The 20173-nt window shown below is 39.6% G+C and overlaps 1 protein-coding gene across 6 annotated transcripts in view; it reads left to right on the top strand.

Annotated features, from left to right (window-relative positions):
* Positions 1 to 20173, top strand: part of rbfox1 (RNA binding fox-1 homolog 1) — a 433204-nt gene that overhangs the window by 347540 nt on the left and 65491 nt on the right. For all 6 annotated transcript variants that reach the window (XR_014623865.1, XM_084370875.1, XM_084370874.1 and 3 more), the window contains one exon: positions 3215 to 3279. Coding sequence is in view for 5 of the 6 variants with exons in the window: in XM_084370875.1 (XP_084227001.1) it covers positions 3215 to 3279 (65 nt within the window). In the remaining variant the exon portion in view is untranslated. The remainder of the gene's footprint in view (positions 1 to 3214; positions 3280 to 20173) is intronic.

The following is a 20173-nucleotide window of genomic DNA, read 5'->3' as shown; positions in this document are numbered from 1 at the left end:
ATGTGTCAGCAAATATCCACCAGACACTCAGCAACATTAGCATTAATTTGGAGTCCTTTTTGTGCCCTCTTGATGAAGGTGGCGGGTGATTAAAACCACCCAAAACATCACTGCTACCCATCTACAGAGCATCAGTGATATTGGTGAAGTTAGGTGTCTGCACAAAGCCCAGAGAGTACTAAAAGACAAAACCCACCCCAGCCACAGTCTGTATTCACATTGTTGCCATCTGCCATTTCAACCTAACAACAGAGCAGCTTCTTTCCTTTGGCTGAGAGATGTCAGAATCATCTTCAATAGTTTATTTTTTTGGAATTGGTTATTATTTCATTTGTCTGTGTAGTAGTAATTTTGAACCTTTTGGTTCAATTTTTGGTGCTGGACTGGTGTACAGTGGGTTTATCAGAGCGTTTTCACTGGAAACAGCTGCCTGTTGCTGCTGGGAACATTTTATGAGAGTCAAAATGGGTAAAGCTGTTGACAATGTCAAGATGAGCAAAAGGAGGCTAAAAAAGTTGGTAATCATGTGAGATTGTCACAAAGAGTTACACATTTGACATTTCAGTTATCATTTCCAATGTCTAAAATAAAATAAATACAAAATATTGAAACTGTAGAAACCCTTTAACTTCTGTTGTGTATTCATCGATTTATGTGTATGCTGTAATTTGGTTGAACATGAAACTGCTGTGTGTGTTCACTGCTGCTGGCGTGTTGTGTGTGTGCCTGCATCTATGCATGTTAGTCTATTTTAATTAGTAGTTGTGATGTGTAGAGGAGGGAACTGATCTGGCAGGTCTGGAGAGAGTATAGGATTCACAGAGTATATTAGATGACACTGTGATGCTGACACTAAACAATACTGTCACGCAGAATACAGCACCATGTCAGCACTACAGTGACATAGTGCTGACAAACACTAGTACAGCTAGCTTCCCACATATAGTAAAAGAAAACTGGCATCAATAAAACTTATTGAGAAAGCAAAATCACATAAACAAGCATAAATAAAACAAACAAGAAATAATTAGTTTTCAGGTGTAGACGTTACAAAATAATATCACTTATACTAAAAGTAAACCCAAAAATATGCAGTCCATTACATCACTCCATCCAGCTCAAAAAGATACATTTTGATTTTCGATTTTCATAGGACAATACTTTCATGAAAACATAATGAATAAAACACCACTTAACCAAGACAGTGCAACATAAAAAGATTGGCCTTTTTCTAACTATTTTGTATGTTTTTTAAACTAAAAGTAAAAGATATGTCACTGGCATAAACGGTATTCTTGAAAATAAGATAACAAATCATGTATCAGTGGTCTGTTGTGAATGGAGTTGAGTAAAAGACAATCATGATTATTTTACTCCAGATAGTGCTTCCTCAGTCCCTAAGTTCCTGTTTGTTATTGCTTGCTGTGTATATGTGTGTGAATTTTTCTGTATGAAAAGTGCTATACATACATACACACTGACTGACTGACTGACTGGCTGACTGTGTGTGTGTGTGTGTGTGTGTGTGTGTGTGTGTGTGTGTGTGTGTGTGAAGGAGTGACTATGGAAATATGGTGGGGCATTTTGGATAGAGTTTGCATAAGTGCTGAAATGCTCCTGATGAGCAGGTTGGCACCTTGCATGGTAGTCACTGCATCAGTGTATGGATGAGTGTGTGAATGGGTGAATGCAGCATGGGTTGTAAAGTGCTCCTTTTCCTTACAGCTCTCTGCTATACTTGTACGCTCACTGCCACGCCAACATCATCCATCATCCTTTCTTCATATCTGACTGACCTGTAGATCAATCAGTGAGCTCAACAGTGAGGCACAGGTTCATTTACAGAATTCAGGGAGCTAATTGGTTACTTTCATGTTCACCACTTTTGAGAACACTGAAGTTGTCATCTGTATTTTTTTCTGGAATTTAGGAGTCTTAATAATTAGATTTACAGAAAAGATTCCTACAAAAATGTACTTGGTTGCTTATACTGTACACTGATTCTTGGCTGTTGTGTATGTTTCGCCCAGTCCCCAGGATAAAATGATGACGGATATGTTCACTTTTTTAGCATGTCATAGACTACCAAGCATGTTGACTCTTCTAAAAAAAAGTGTCATAGCACCTTCACATTACATGTTTAGGCCCTGACTTACATGTCGGAAGGTGGAGGGGATGGTGGTGGAGTTACAGGCGACAAGGCTGCCAAGCCGGTGAAAGCGGTTTGAAACCGTGTTTCAACATTTGTCAATTGTTTTCAACGAGATCTCAGGATATTTCCAGCTGTGTTTGTGTAGACACCAGCACCAGGTATTTTAAGCCAGAAAATGATCTTTTCACACATAAGAAAAGGTTGATTTGGACAATTCACCTGTGAATAGTTTGCACCTGTGAATAGTTTGCATATGTTTATGAAATGTATGTAATATTTATTTGTACTGCTTTTGGTAAATTTGCCAAATTTTGGGACAACTAAATTAAATTAATGAATGGTTTAGCATTGCTACTACGATATTGTATTTTTGTCAGCGTTTAGGTATTTGAACTCGCTTTTAGACAAATATGTGAGACGATACAACAGAAAATATAAGTGCACCAAAAATTAGAGAGGCTTGGACTCATGACCATGGTATTTAAAAAATCTTGCTGTAGCCCGTTGTTGGGTGTAAAAAGTTTTTTTATAAAACAAACTAAGTATAAAACTTTATGGTGATACACTTGAGTTTAATTTGTTATCTTCACTCTGGTATGAAACTCTAGTCATGTTGTGATAATCAGATCAGTCTGATCGGCTGCAACGTCCAATCAATAACTAAAGGGTTGTGTTGTCGGATAAAAAAGCAGCTCTCCTGTGTGTTTGCTCATCGCTCCTCAATCCTCCACAACAAATGGGCCTGCAGATTTTTACATACACTGTATGTATTTAGGTGCATTTGTGGATCTGGTTATGCTTCATACAGTACATGAATATGCATGTTTATGCTGCATCTGCTTAAAGGAACAAAACAGCAAATGACAAAAACAATCACAGATATTTGGGAATGGTATCAAAGTCTGCAAGAAATAGAAAAAGCAATGTTCTTATTTCAGTGTGTCCCACTCATTGCGTTAGTATCTGGCATTAAGTACAACAGAAAAGTGTTAGAGAAGAATATTTATAATATTGAATTCACAGCCTTTCCTCTTATGTATGTTTTGATGTGTGTGTTTCCAGGGTGGTTACGCTGCCTACAGATACGCCCAGCCTACTGCTGCCACAGCTGCTGCATACAGTGACAGGTAAGATAGAAACTGCCAGTGACACATTGAGAGATTAATTGTTATTATTTTTTATGTTCAAAACAGGATCCAATGACCTAAAGACGGTAATATAATCAAAGTATCATTTAACCAAGGCTGCACTGGCTGTATTTATTCTGCAGTGACTCTTGCACAACATTCAAGGAGAATCAGTTGTCGAGCAATATGTGCCTGTGTGTTCAAACTGAAGTTATTCTGATTCATGTAGGCCTTTTTCTTGTTCTCCAAGATGTAAAGAAATTACGTTGAATTTGAGTTACAGTCTGTAGCCTTTCCAGTGCTACCGTGGTCTCGGCAGGAACCACGCACACAGTTTTGGTTTCGAGCCCGTCTTTAGTCTGCTCAAACACTCAACATAAAGTTATATAACAGAAGGGGTCCAAAGGTCTCGTGTCTCCGTCTGCAGCTTCTCCCAGCTGCTCTCCCATGCACCTCTCCTCTGAGGTCCAGCACACTACTGGATTTAAAGGGAGACCGTGATTAGTAAACATGTGTCAGTTTTGCCAGTCACTCACCTGGCCGCGACCACGCCCACCTCCACACAATCCCATAACTACTATGCACTATTGAATCCAGTCAACTAACTCTAAGCTACAGCAAAATTTAGTTTAAAAAGTAGTTGAATGACTTGTAACGAAAAAACTGTGAAGTTTCAACTAAAAGCTCACTTTATAGGGATACTGATTTCATTCATAATTTCTAAAAGCTTCTACTTGCCAAAAGTGCCTTCCGATCACTTTTGAGCTATTGTCAGTTAAATTGATCATGACTGGGAGCTTGTCAGAGAGAGATTAGTCATGTAGACATAAATGATTTATTGCTTGTTATTGATATTCATGGAATTTCCTTGTATCATTGTTTGTGCAGCCCGTTCTTACTCCCAGCATGTCAAATACAGCAGCTTGGTCAGTGGCCCACACACCAACTTTTGATGCTGCAGGTACCCCTCATCACTTCTTGAAATACCCCTCCACTGCAGTAGTATAAAGAGCAAAGTTAATGGGTGACTCGGGTGGTTGGATGAGTCATATACAAGACTTTCCCTCTAGAGACCTGGTTTTGCATCCAAGAGTCAAAGGTGATTTGTTCTTAATGTATGTTACATAAGTTATCATTCATAAGTGGCGTCACTTACTATACGTGAGTGACATAGTTACATCATGTATCTTCGGCGACATGAGTCAAGTAACTTATGTTACAAGACTAAAAGGTATAGTTGGTAATGTTGGAGAGCTAGCAAGATTTGAAAGTGGCACCTCGTCTAAGCTCCATCCCCTTCTCCCCCTCCCGTCAGTGCTCCGTCCAAAGCCCCGCCCCCACAAACTTAAACGCGCATCAGACACTCTGTCAGCAGGGCAGAGGAGAGCCGTTAGCATTTGGCTAATACAAGCTACAAAAGTAGCTAAGTTGGCTAACGTTACATATTTCATGAAAATAACAAATCCCCCCGAAGCAAAACAAATAATTACCTGTCCAACAGAAAGACAGCAACCTCTGCATCACTTCTGGAAGTGCTACTTTTGGCTGCATTTTTTCTGCCATTGTTCTCTCCTGCTAATTGTGCTAACTCTTCTTCTTCTTTTGTTTTATGGCTGTTGGCAAACAACTTTTAGGTGTGCATTACCGCCACCTTCTGACCTGGAGTGTGGATCTCCTGCTAACTCCATATGGAGTGTGCTGAATATTTCCAGCAACGGTGACACGTGATGAGTGCGCACAGGGAGGAGGGGGGGGACAGAGGGGGGTGCAGGCAGGACGAGACATGAAGGCATCCGATTGGTTCTTTCAACTCGGACCAAGAGGGAGGGATTGGTCAGAGTTTTTACAGGCCTGCAGCTGCCACAGAGGTCGGATTTATTTCGTTCCTTTTTCTGAACACATTATGTATGGACTACTCTCAGGATGGAAAGACCATTTCACCCACTATAACAAAAAGTGTTTCTGAACAGGATTACCAACTATACCTTTAATATAGTTATTCTGACCCAAAGTATGTTCTTTTACTAAACTTAACTTTTACTACTTTTACTTAATTAGTTTTGGTGCCTAAACCTAACCAAACCACTGATAAATTCAAAAGTCATAATATGTCTTGATGTGAAGTTTTTGTCATCAAGGTTTTTTTTGAAAATCTGGAAGGATGTAGTATATTACATAACAATGAAAACTTGACCCTTCAAGTGCATTACTGAACCTAGTGTAGTGTAGCTAGAGCCTCATAGTTTGAAGCTCAAGGCCAGTTGGGATTTGGGAATGAGAATGTGTCTTCTTGTGCTGTTATGTATGTAGTTGTTGAATTTTGTGTATTTTATAAGCCCACCTGATGATTAATGCAAACTATATACATAAGGGATAAGGGATAGGCATTATCTCCGCATCCATCTATTATAGACATGTTGCACACTTGTTTCTCTTCTTTCTCACTTTACTACCCGAGACCTCTCCACTTCTCTCTATATTCTGTTTGCTAACATTCTTTCCAGTCTTATCTTTCCTCTTCTTATATTTAATTGATTTGAACATCCAATTTCACTCAACTTTCAAATATTTCAAATAGATTTTAAATTGAATTTGCATGGTTCTCAGTGCAAGCTATTTATCTTTTTTCTCTGTTGTTGCTGGTGGTCGTTTACACACATAACCCAGACTCCAAGCTCTTTAGCCAGGTGACTCTTTTGTTGTCCTTACCTATAGTTTAATACTGACAAATTCTTTGAGAACTACAAACATCTGCATTTATTTGTCTGGTCAAATAAAATCCATAATTTTCAGAAGCCATGGTGTAACTTACCTTTGTAAGAATAAACAACATACTGTATTGAACAGGTAATACACAACATAAACATCTCTTTTGTCGATTACATGTTCAGTTAGGGCAGTGTGTCTGATGACCATCGACCATGCTGTATAACTGGGTGAGAAAATGTCCACTCTCCATCCCTCCTTAAGCCTCGCCTCAGCAACTTTTGCCATGAGAGTGGACTGTAATGGTGTCAAGGGAAGTTCAATCAGGAAAAGACTTTTAATAGAAACAAAACAAATTACAGGAAGTTAAGTAAGATACATTTTTATTGTCAAATACGGAGTAGCCTTTGGCACCTAGACCCTGTCAGGAAGTAGGTAGGTGTTTCCAGTATGAAAGAGACTTGGCCCCCGGAGCCTAAACACTGGTGGTGTTGTGAGGAATGGAGCTTGATGATCAATGACTTCTGACTGGAAGGTTGACTGGAGATGACCAGGCATCTGTGGTTGAGGTGGTGAAGGGGAGGAGGTGGGTCGTAATGTCTTTGCGATGCTGAAATGACAGCTGAATGACAGCAGAGAGAGAGCACTTGTTGATTTGACAGTTTACAAATGATTGACTAGAGGACAATGTGACAGGTTGTGATTGGTTGAAGAGGAGTTTAGGGAATGTGGGAGACTGTGCTTGTGACTTAGATGGCATGAGTAAAGAGAACTTACACCAGGCTTCATTTAAGTTAAGATGAATATTCAAGGCAGCAATCGAACTTACTTTTTTAAAACAGCCTGAACTTTACATCCAGATAAATGTACACAGAAACATAAACTTCCTGGTCAATTTTCTGGGCAGATAATATAGTTGACAATTCTTAACATCAAACTATCGACATCTGGTGAGCACTGTCCATCCACTTACATAGATCCCAGCTCTCTTTTCTTTCTTCCTGGGATGATGTCTGGTCCAGCTGGTCTGGCTGGCTGATCGAAGATATGTGTGGGCTAGGGGTGGAGCCGAACCCGAATACGGTATTCGGAAAGGCACAAATAACGTGTTTTTTACAAATACTTATTTCGAACAAATACTTTAAAAAATATTTGTATTTGGGAACAAGAAAAACATCATATCAAAAAGCTACGTTTCCTCATGAGACTGCAGTACATGCCCGGATGAGTGAGTGAGTGACGTTCAGGAGTCGACCCCTCCGCACCCGCAGCTGTCCATGGTGCTGCTGAACCAGGGGACGTTGTTTACACTCTGCGTTGTGGCTTGTCTGTGAAACGTGCGCTGCTCAGGGACTGGGCAGATCTGTCCCACTTGCTTTGTCCCTCACTCCGTTGGGAGATCTTCCACAGAGTAAAAGAAATACACATTGTTTCTCTCCCCCGCTCCGCTCGAGCGCGGCTGAACGCGCCTTGAGCCCACTTCACGGGTGCGAGGCTGCTGCAGCCGGCGACCCTGCTGACAGCAGACCAGGGGAGAAAAAACATTTCTTTGCTCGGTGCTTTGGTTGGGTTTTAGGCAATGAAGAAAGGAGTTGGTTAAGTTTAGTAAAAAGACCAGGTAGAGGCCAGAAGCAGAATGACCGTTAGCTATAGGCTACTATGTCATGTTATTTACAGATCAAGTTTAGTTCTTGGAATTCTGTGCATTAGAAAGAACAGTTCTTTTAAGTATTATTTGTTTTTATTCTGTCTGTTCAACGTCCTCCAACAAGGACGGGTGGTGGTGGGGTTCATAATGTTCACAATGATATTTTATTAGTTGTTGGTTTAACCATGGATGAGGTAATGGCTGTTATGTTATTTTCTTTTCAATGACATTCCTTGTTACATGTTCATTGCTGGATTTATGGAAAAACATCAACCAATACTGCATATCCATAATTATTATAATGGATAATTAAAGAATACTTACACTATAATGAAAATTAGAAGTGTAACTCAAAAAAAAAAAAAAATTACGCCTATTTTGAATTTTACTCGAATACAAATACAAATACAAATACTTTTCCCCCCTCAACAAATACAAATACAGATACAAATATCGGCTGCTCTGCACACCCCTAGTGTGGGCAGAAATTGTGATAAGGTCCCCTCCACTTAATCCAGTCCTTGTGCTTCCCTTTCTGATGTTGAGTGTATTTCTGTCATAGATAATGCATGTTTCAGTAATAAGGTTATCAGGTTATAAGGTTAAAAAAATGTGATATGTGGAGTGGAGTGGAATTTCCCAACATGCATGAGACAATGTGTTTGAGGCCATTTGTGTTTGGGTAAAAGACATTTTTGCAGCCATGAGTTAAATCACTTACACTACCAGTGGCCTCCTGCCTGTGTGGATGCAAGTGTGTCTATTGTTAGAGCTGTGCCATGGTGCAAAATAAAGAGCATTTATTGTGAGTTCATCTCTCTACCTGAGACTACTTTATTGGTGTCAGGAATGGGATGCAAAATGCAGCCATGCTAGAAGAGATAGAATAACTCATCACCTACATGCCATCAAGGGTGGCTTTCCAAAGAAGAGAGCAGACATGCTGGCCTGGCCATCTAAGAACAGATGGCTGCTCAACTGGTTAGCAGAAGAAACATCAGTACAAGTTGCCCTCTCTCTGGAATGCAAAGCATCATGCAAAGAAAAGAGGGAGAGAGTCTGGGCACCTACACTGCAGATCCCTGCCCTCACACACGGCAGGGGTACCCAGCACAGGAGGAGCTTGGGGTCTCCGTCCGTAAAGACCCCAAGAACACATCCGCCTGTGGGCGCCAAGAACCTTTGGTTGGAAGCGGAGGCAGAGCGGGTCAAACATGTTCTGGGCAATCTTAATGGCACCCCATGCAAAGCCCTAGTGGCCACTGGGTCCACCATCTCTCTAGTATCTCTCTGTATCACCACAGTCACAGGTGAATCAGCCAGGATGTTAGGGAAAAAGTCTTTCTAAATGATTGCTGCCAACCACATTGAAGGACGGCACCTGACATTGCTGCGACTACTTCCTCCTCAACGAATTCACATGCAAAGACTCCGGCTGGCTCTCACTGGTTCAGATCCCTTAATCTCCGCACATGCTACTGACAGGTGGAGTTGGCATCAGAGGTACACCCCAAGACTTGCCCTGTCCATTGGCCAAGGGCTGTGGCAGTTTAAGGCCAGTGTTTGGCCTTTGCAATGCCCTGGCTAACTTGGAAAGAAAAGCGCCTAATTCAAATAGCAACGTTTGCATCTTTGCCGTCAAATCAGCGCATTGCGCTCAGCTCCGCCTCTTTGATTCACGGCGCTTCTTTCTGGTCACGTTGCTGTTGTAGTTGAATGACATGGACCCGCTCCGTCGCGAAGCAAAGCAAGCGCAGCCCTACTTCTGATTCACAGTAAGTACATCCAATGTTTTTATTTTCTGATCGAATGGTCATACATTTTATATTTCCATTTGTCACACCAGCTAATTTTATGATTTCGTTGGCGAGTCATGACGTTTTTCAGCAACTTCAGTCATCGTAGCTAGCCAGATAACCAATGTTAACATTAGCTAAAGTCAGTCTTACAGCTACTGTAACTGTAAGTTAACCTATTATTACTGCTCTTAGTAAAGGCAGCGTTACGCCTGTGTGTATGTGCTTCAGTACCACAGTGTAATATTATTACATGATGAAGAGTGGTGTGGTCCCTTTAAGGGGTGGAGCAGTGCGTGTGTGCGTAGAGTCTGTGTGTGTGAAATGAAGTGAGCGGCTGGTGAAGTTGGAGCAGACATTAGCATAGCAGAGAAAGAGGCAGTGTTGCGACTTTGTCCCTATAATTAGCAAGTTTTCAGACCCCTCTAGTGACTCTTTTTCAAAAAAGCGACTAGCGACAAATCTAGCAACTTTTTCTGGTGTATTTGGAGATCATTCAAAGAGCAGCTGGTGCTGCCGTGGGACTGTCCCAAAGCACTCACAGGCGGCCCAGTCCTCGCGCAACAGTCCCTCCCAGCTACAGTCAGAGCAGGAGAAGTTCACTGCGAGTCGCGCATGCGTGAAGCCGCTACTGGCTGAGCCCACCCTGGGTTACAGTCAGGGCTGATGTAAATGTAAAATGTTCTTTGTCCAAAATAAATCACTGCACTAAAATAAGTTCATTTGTAGTTCTAAACATATTAAGGGTGTTTTTTTTATCTCTCCCATGACATTATTCCTCTCTCCTACAGCGTCCATTACAAATAATGCATATGGCCAGTTATGCAAATTAGGTGATGACATCATTTAGCGACTTCTAGTGACTTTTAGGACAGCCAATAGTGACTTTCCTTATTGAGGAGTTGGCAACAGTGGAAAGAGGTTAGCCGTGCATGTGCAGTTCAGTGTGTGGTCAAATAAACGCACAAGCTTCTCCAGACCACGTAATGTCTATTGTTTTACCAACTGCTGTCTGGCAGCAAAGTGAAGTGAAGGGTGCTAGCCCTGAAGCTAACCGGCTTCAGCCCAGGAGGAAAACGTACTCCCCTGCGCTCTCCCACTACAAAATGGGAGCCGAACAGGAAAGGTTAACACGTGTTTACCTGTTCACGTTCAGTGTTCATTTGTTTTGCTTAGTACACTTGTACAGTCTACTGATTTAGCATACTGTACATGTTAACCGGTCGTCTAGCTGCCTAGTTTATGATTTTAATTTAAACTACTTCCAAGAAATAACGGACCTTATCAGCCAACCTGAAGCTTGGTATGAAAGCTGTTCATGTCTGCAGATACAGTATAGTCATGTCAGTACAGAATCTGAATGCAAAAACGACAAGATAACATGACCTCTATTAATCCTACAGTACAGTAACTTGTAATAGCAGCTCAAGAGTCAAAAGTAGAGGAAAAGATTGATTGATTAATTGATAAATAAAATCAAAATAAATAAATGTATACATGATGTACACCTTTCACTGATAGGTATGACCATGGTTGGATAATTGCACAGGACAAGTGAGCACATCTTTGTAATATAAAGATAAGATGCTGTGTAGCATTAATCAAAAAATATAGCCTGTAAATATGGTAATTGCACAGAGATTGGATTTTCACAGTACTTGCGCACTTGTTCAGAACACTATGTTTATGCTGTGATTCATAGTTGTAACTACAGTTATTATTTCCATGTTGTTTTCAGATAAGCACTAAACCAAAGAGCCACAAGGCAATGGGAGAGGGGGAGTGGAAGGTGAGACTGAGGACATTCGCCAGCTCTGGGGTTTGGCCTGCAGGAGGAGGCAACAGACCAGCCCTGAGGCAGCGCAAATGGCATGATCTCTACCAGAAGGTCAAGTACAGCAAAATATCCACCTATTACTCATGACCATGCATATCACTAGATGAGAAATAGTCATTCTGATGGTGCAGATTGTATTAATCTGACCATGGACGGTACACAGAGTGTCTCACTCCAGGCTGAATACAGTTCTGATTGTTTCAGATTGAGAAATGCCCCATGCAGGCCCGTGGACAGACCGCTCTCTTTAGAGGCTCCATGGCCTCTAGTTGTGGATTTCACACTGTTAAGGTGAGCTTTAGAAAAATTACATCTTGCATGTCTGTTTACATTGCTGTTATTCTGTTGCAGTTACAGCACGTCATAATCCCTTGATGCAACTGATAATGCAGCTCAGCAGTCTTTCCTGTGTCCCCCTCCAAGTTTAGCTATGGTGAATATTGTCGCAGTAATTAATGTCTTGTATAAATTGTTTTTATGCGTTGCATCATAAAATTAACTCATCGTTATTGTTTCTCCTTCCAGTTCACTAAATCACGATTTGGTGGGGCACAGTCAGCCTCAGTAAAGCCAAATTTAGTGGCTAGAAGGACTCCCAGCCCTTATCCTTCTCCTCCGTCCCCTGTGAAGACCCCAAGCCCAACTTCATCCTCTGTGAGGACCCCCAGCCCTGCTCCATCCTCTGTGATTGTGATTTGAGTTGTCATTGTTATGTTATATTTTGGCATCCAGTACAATATTTGTTTGAAAATGTTGATTTATAAAGAAAACAAATATGATCTTAATCCTGAGTATGTCTTGTGAATTTTTATATGTGTAGTCCACTGGTAGTGTACATATGAGTTAACTTCAAGTCCACTTAAAGTACATTTGAAGGTATATTTCAAGTATACCTAAATAGTAACCTAGTAGAATACTTTAAACTGCAAAAATAATATATAAATAATAAGTTCACTTAAAGAAAACGTACAAGTATAGTCGCAGTATAAAAACTATAACACTAGTAGTTTACTGACAGTATACTTAAAAGTGTACTTTCATAAACTAAAAAGTGGACTAGTATTATATGACTAGTAAACTGACAGTATATATATAAGTTTACTTGCAGTATACTTCAAAGTATACTTTCATAAACTAAAAAGTGGGCTAGAAGTATATAACTAGTAAACTAACAGTATACCTATAAGTTCACTTATAGTATAGTTGCAGTACAAAATAATACTTAGATGTAAACTAGTTGTTTACTCAGTAAGTTTACTGCTTTTACACTTAAAGTATACTTGAAAGTATACTTTCATAAACTAAAAAGTAGGCCAATTTAGTCCCAAGAAGTATTGAAATAGTACACTTCACACACACATAAGTATACTATTAGTACATTGATATTAGTATACTTACTAGATAAAGTATACTTGGGAAATAAACTTGAACTTTACTTAAGTTTACTTGATAATATTATCTATCTTGCCATCTATCTTTAGTTCAGGATGTAAAATTATCATGGAGAGGTCTGTGGCTCTACACAACAGAGCAGCTACTATTTTAGCAGACAAAGTAGGTACACACAGGTGACACTAAGGTTCAACAAGCTACCATGCTTGAATGATGACACTTGCTTCATTTGCCAAGGAATATTGGGAGAGAAAGATGAGTGGAAATGTATTCCACTGCCTCAGTACTTTTATTCTGGAAAAAAAAAGAGAAGGGCAAAAGAGAAAGCGATGAAACCAGTCCTCCCCTTTTTAAAACACTTATGGACATACTTTTATTTATGTATGTACATAAATTAACTAAACACATAAACTAAACTTTATTTATTTTTAGATACAAAACATGTATTGAGATTTATGTTATGTCATTGTTCATTTCGTTATAATGTTAATTGTGCGAGACAGATGTGCATTATGAAAGTTGAGTGGAATCTACAACATACAGTGGCTGAAATATAAATACAATGAGAGTAAATTGGGCTTTGTATCTTTAACATATACCTCATTGTTGCAGATTGCTGCACAGTTGAATAGTGTCTGGTAGTTAGCATTTGGATTATTTAATGCTCTTTGACCTGTATAATGAAATAAATGCAATAGGAGAATAGGTAGATGGGCTCCCGTAATCTTTAAGGAGTTGCTTTGTTGACCTCTAGTGGTTTGACTTTCCAATTTGCTGCAGCCATGTCAAGTCAATTTTATTTATACTAGTGCAGTGCCCATTCAAAATGTACCTGTTTGGAATGGACCAATTCCTGTTCGTAGCTTTCTCAAGAAGCCAAACCGAAACTATCTCATTCTCGACACTGATTGCATAGGGTAATCAAAACATAATCAAACATAATATAAAAACTTAAGTTAGCTGACACCTTGTTAGTGATAACCAGCACTGTTGGTTTATCTGGGTTTATCTTAACCCTCTCTTTACACAGACTATGGCTGTTCCTACTGATTTTTTATTTATAAATTAATGTAACAATCCTTTTTTTTGATTATTTGAATAATCTATTTTATCATTTTGTGACATATAAATTAATTTAATCACTTACTGTGGTAGGAACCATTCCCCTGAACTCTAGAATCAGTAATTTTACTTAAATATTTAACTTAAAATGTTTATGACATGGATTTATTTAATCACTGGAGTAATACACATTCAAGTTAGTCACTGAAAAATGTAGTTTTTTTTATCAGTGTGGGCAGGGTAAATTATTTAAACGGTTTGCAAACTGTGAGAATAGTCTGTAATGTCAATTTAAGCTATTTTCTCAGTCATGGCTGTCATAGTAAACAGAAATATAAAACGGCTGAATAACAGCGTTAGATGACGTATGGTGTAAAGTTTTGTAACCATAACAGCAGCGGTGCAGAAATTACTTTTAACATGGGGGCAATGAAAAAACTTTTAGAAATTGGGAGTCTGGTGGTTTTGGAGAGAGCAGATATAGCGTACACTTAAACTGATTTTAAGCTAGGCCCCGATGGCTAAAATGCTTTTTGCTGCAGCCTCTGTCCACAGCCTTTTCCTCCCCTGTATCTAGATCATAGCCTGGGAAAAGTTTTTCAATTGTGGCGTAATGGTTCAGACTTGTGCTTGACAGCTGAAGCACCACCAGACTGTATTCTTTCCCTCCATGTCCCATGATAAACAGCGTGGCTCAGGCACGGCTATGAACTGAGAATCTCCTACAGTCACCCACCACAAAGCCTCTCAGCCTCTCTATGCCACTGGCTGCTACAACACATGTGCCACACAGAAACTTTTACAAAGGGCCATGAATGTGCCTCAGTGTCGAGCAAACCTGTGCTGCATTTTTAATTTTACTTTAATGACAATGTTGCTCTGTGTTTGCTGGTTGTTTAAATATGCTAATGTTCACTTGTTATTTATAAGGTAATAATATATCAGATGTTTTGATTTCAGCTTGTTCTGCTGTCCCCAGGTGGCCAAACAATCAAGCTTTAAACAAACCCTGAGCAAAGACCTAATCTATATCTGGTGTGGCATTGAGGGCTTCCTAGTGTACCTGTGTAGCCTCGATGTGCCCATCTGTGCAGGGTCACACTGGCACCATGTGGGTCATGTTTATTCCACAAGGGTCACAGATAGGAAGCACCAACAGCTGCTTTCATGAGGCCTGACCAGCCCATGCAAACCAATAAAAATTTGGATGCAGTCACTCATGCAGATATGCTCACGCAAGCACATTATGAGCTCTCACAAATTAGTACACACATGCACATGGGTGAGCACAGACTTTTTGGCCGTATACCAGAGCAGGAGCTTTTTTCAGAATCCAGGAATGCCCTTGCCATTCTAGTGTCCAGACTTTGAAAAAAATTTACAAACTTTGTACTCAGATTCAAGATTGGGCTGTCAAGTATCAGTCCTAAACATACTGCAACACATTCGTAGATCACCTCAAACACTGCCACTCGGAACTTGTGTTGACAGTTTTATGAATCTTATCTTTGGAAAGCACATGGCAAATCCAGATATCTTAAAACTTCTTTAGCTAGTGAAGAGAACAAACTGGGACAGAGAGAGATACATTGACTACAAATAGCATCTGGGTTGATCTGCCTTGACTCAGTCTGCTTAGCCATAGAAAGTAACAGATTATCCTGTGATACTCTGTTTTCTCTAACAGAATATTTTAACATTTCAGGAAGATTCTCTCTCTGTGTATTTAGTATGGAGCAAGAGTGGTTGGGGGGACCGCCTAGGTTGCACAAAGATTTCACACAGATGGAAACAAAAACAGGTAAAGATCAAAAATACACCTGCTGGCAACTCTAAAGAACACTAATTGACATTAATCGTGTTTGTTTAGTGTGCACACAATGCGATATGTACAAATCCCCAGTTTGTAGTTTGAGACAGTTATCCGCTTGAACTATTTCTTGACAACACAACAAGGTTTGGTGCTATCGTGGCAATTCACAGACGCAAAATTGATTTTCTGGGTTGACTGATAAACTCTTCTCCAAATACTTCCTTCACACATTGTAACTCGTCCTAAAACCTAAAATTGTATTATTACATGAAAAACACAAGTCACAACATGTTTATGTATGGGAACTATAGTGATTTTGGTGGGTGTTGAAATGGTAGGTGTAAAGCATCTGGTGTGACAGCTGAGTGATTTGCAGGTCACCTCTTGCCTTTTGCTTGATGTATAATTGTATGTTAAGAAGTTGTGCTGTAGCTGATGTGCACCTCCTGAAAAATGTGAATAATGGGGCTACAGCAGCTACAGAGATAGTGCATGGGGAACACAACTCCTGTTTTCTCCACGTTTTTGATTGGGATTGCTGATTTTAAAGAAAGTGGTTAAGTAATAATCTTGAAGATTTTCATGTAAATAAATATCTGTTAAGTCACTATCTATCCCCGAATGAGGTAACACAATGATGATTGAGCCTATGGCCCACTGATGAAAGCCCTCACATTTTGTTTATACCAAAGATGTACACAGGGTGTCAGTGGCAACTATCAAAAATCACATATGGCGCAGTAAGTGACACATCCACCCAGCAGTGGTTGGTCAGTCAGACAGAGTAGAAACAAACAAAGACCGATAACAACCAGCGATGAAACTTTAAATAAAAAAGGTACAATTCCAAAGAAAAAGAAAGCAATTAGACGTTCAGATGAAGGCAAATGGTCTAAAAAGGAAAACGACCATCAGCGAGGAAGAACCAGAGTTTGTATCGCCGTTGCCTTGCCAAGGTGGAGAGCACTAAAAGAAGAAAAGTGACTGAGGGGAGATACAGATGTTGGACCACTAAAGTTTATGTCAAATATAAAATGTACTCTACCTAAATTGTGGACCTTGTTTTGGGGTAATGTTAGTCACCACACAGACTGAGTTTGTTACCTCTGCCAAGGAGGTTATATTTTCAGTGCCATTTGTTTGTCAGCAGGATTATGAATTCGGCCAGATTTCATGAAACTTTGTGGAAGTCATTAGGTTTGGAAACAAGGAATGGGACCATTTAAGGGCTGATTTATTTTCTCTGTTAGCGATTTAGCAAAAATACATCTGCGATTGCCGCTTGTCGCCATCGGTGACGTCAAAGAGAGTGAAACAGAAATCTTCAAGATTACCAGTTTAAGGTAAATTGGAAAATACTCCGTAGTCTTCTCCTTTTCGCTAGCACTCATCTAGCAAGGACATCTCCATTGCAAAACTTTATTTCTTGTGATCACCACTCTAACCAGGGAGCACAAACTGGGTTTAAACATTGCTTTCTTGTTCAAAACTGAGTGACATTATGTCTGACGACCTAAGACATCTTTTTGCCCTCTTTTCAACCAGCCAAAGTGAGCAGTTTTATACATAAATGTAAATTAAGAAGCTGCACTTACTGCTGTAAAGTGGATGCACAAGTAGTTTAGGATGACAGTTTTGACAACTGCACAAGGCAAGGTGTGAGGTTTCACACTGTTGATATAGTAGCGGTTGTGGCGCAGCAGGTACTGTAGAGGCTGTCTTTCAATTAAGAGGATGACGGTTTGATCTCTGATCCTACCATTAAATTACATTTAACACTTAGTTATTGTAGGATGTGTTGGAGGGACTTTTTCCCATCCTCTTTGATAATAGTAGATAAATACTAAATTTTGCAGTTGAAATATGGTGAAACATGGTATAAATGTGAACTTTTTACATACAGGAGAATTTTGTAATATCTAGCCAGCTGCTCCAGACAAAAAGGGGGCAGTATTTCACCCCTTCTCAATGTTTAGTTCAAACCCTTTGTTATTTATTTTATATCATTTCATTTGTTTCTATGCAAATTCATTGTTGCAAGTTGTTAAATTGTGAAGACTGAAATAGTTACTACTACTACTACTACTACTACTGCTACGACGTATGTATTTATTTACCCACATATTCACCATTCCTCAGTTTTATTGTTTCATTCTTTAATTAGGTTATTCTATTGGTGTAACATACACAGGTGAGAAAGTTGGCACATTGAACAACCATTGTAACCCACATTTGAGTGGAGCTGGCACAAAAGCCTATCCAGGAGGTTGGAATGTTTCATTTCCTACATGTTTTGCCATTTATTACAATAAAGGTACAAGAAACCATCGATAAATACAAATGCTGCAGTGAAAAAACTAAATATCAGTGCAGTAGTGGACGTTAAAATGGGGAACAGCCTGACGTTCCGAAACACCTCCATTGCGAAGCCCCTCCATTCCGACACACCCCACTCCGAGACACTGCTGTTCCGAATCCGACTTTCAACTTCCAATTACTTCCCAATATGGTTAGGGTTAGGGGTTAGGGTCAGGGGTGCCACAATGGCCTTTTCGGAATAGCGGGGTCTTTAGAAAAAATGGGAAACCACGCCATTACGATGAATGGAAGTCTATTTTCGGAACAGCTGGGTTTCGGAAAAGCGGGGTGTAACCGTTAAAATGGCACTCTTTAGAGGGAGAAATTGGCTTGGTGTTGCAACTGCAACAACAAAATGTAAAATACAAAAATTACAATGAAAATATAAGGACATAAGGACATACTATAACAAATACTATAGCCAGTATGTATGTTTAAGGCTCACAAAACTATATGCTTTTGTGCAAATGTCTTCATCATGGGATGTGCAAAAGTTCATAATATACAGAATATGAGTCATGGGATGATTTTCCAGTCAAAAAATGCCAGCTAATGTAATGTATAGAGACAGCTTTCCACTGGGGAGCTTGTTTATGGGACCAGCTGCAGATGAGAATAAAGCGTAGGGTGGTAATCCATCACTGGAGGCGACTGGACTAGAATTTTGGTCCTAAAATGACAAAGATGCGGCAGGGCAAATAGTTTAGTTCAGACACAATGAGCACATTAAAATGCACACTAATAAACCGATCATTATCTGATTTTGATACCAGATTGTTCAAGTGGTCATGTAAACAGCATAATGAGATATGCTTTATCAGATAAAAGCAGTTATTGGATTATGAGAAATCCCATAAACACACCTAGTTTTTTGCCCAATATTACGTTTTATATGGCGCATGTATACCGTAAATCCAGTTTCTTTTGTTCTTTTACATCCGCGCATGTGTTAAAATGTTCCTGTTTAAACGTGAGTGGATACGGATGCATTTTCTGCTCATATGCATAATGCGCAGAAGGAGAGCAGTATTTTGTTTTGCAAACCTAAGAAATCCCACATGAGGACAGCCGTGACTGGCGGAGACGCCATGATAAGCGACGTCATGTTGATAGGATGTTTTGAAAAACAAAAGTTTTACATCATGTACTTGGAAAGAAATCCAACTAATTGACTGAATCATGTAAACCTGTTTTTTCCTTTATAGCATTACTACTATTATAAGTGCATGTAAACATGTCAAATCAGATTATTGTCATAACCTAATTATTCCCAGTTATCTGATTATTTTGGTCATGTAAACGTGCTCATTGTTTTTATTAGAACGTTAGGATTCCCCAGATCCCAATCTGATCGAGCTTCTGAAACTTTAGTCCACTTAAACTCATTACAAATTATGAAGTCCATCACTCAGTTTTTTTCAAAACCTGTGAAACCTATAAAACCTATCTCCTCCAACAATTTTTGCTCAATTGTCACCAAACTTGCTAGAGAGCATCTTCAGACCATCCTCCACAAAACTTGTTTCTCGGATTTTTGATTTATCAAAAATTAAGCCTACAGTGCATCAAAATGTTTGACTGTAAACATATACTATCAAATTCTTGCTAAATACATTTTCAATCTTCCTGGAAAAAAAGGGAATATTTTGGAGTCATGGTTGATGGAGTTTGGCAAATATCAGAATGTTATCTCAAAAACTGAATTTTTGAGAACATTTTGAATTCTGCTCTCATGGGAACAGCTGGAGTCAATGTAAGAGTGGCATTTTTAAACATCAGATTTTCTCTTATGAAGCAAAACACTTTAAGTTAAAAACAAATCACCAACATTTCCATGCTGTAAAGATGCAATTTATGTATTATCAGATTTTTGTTCAGGTAACAGAATTTCTGACATTTTGACCAATTTTGAAATCTGCCTTGACAACAGCTGCCCGGACAGTGACTCCCTGAGTCGACAAATGAAGCTACACAGCAGGTCCCACTTCCAGTCAATTAGCTCAGTGAGTTAGGAGCTGGTGCTTGGTGTCAGGGGTTGTGGGTTCAAGACCCAGCAAGGATAATGATGATGATGACAGATCAAAATGTCAGACGTCCTCAACATGAATCACAAGACAATTGTCCTGATGGTGGCATCACAGCAAGCCTCTAAATTAAATAAAAACAAAAAGCTTGGACTGGACGAAAGCTAACCAAATTTTGCACAAAGGTCCAGTCTCATGCCAGATTACCTCAGCTGTAAACCCAAGCCGATAGTCCTGATGGTGGTGCTACAGCAAGCG

This window comes from Pagrus pagrus, assembly GCF_965226575.1.
Source record: "Pagrus pagrus genome assembly, chromosome: 13".
Taxonomy (NCBI): Eukaryota; Metazoa; Chordata; class Actinopteri; order Spariformes; family Sparidae; genus Pagrus; species Pagrus pagrus.
The sequence above is the reverse complement of the archived record's forward strand: the minus strand, read 5'-3'. Positions and strand labels throughout refer to the sequence as shown.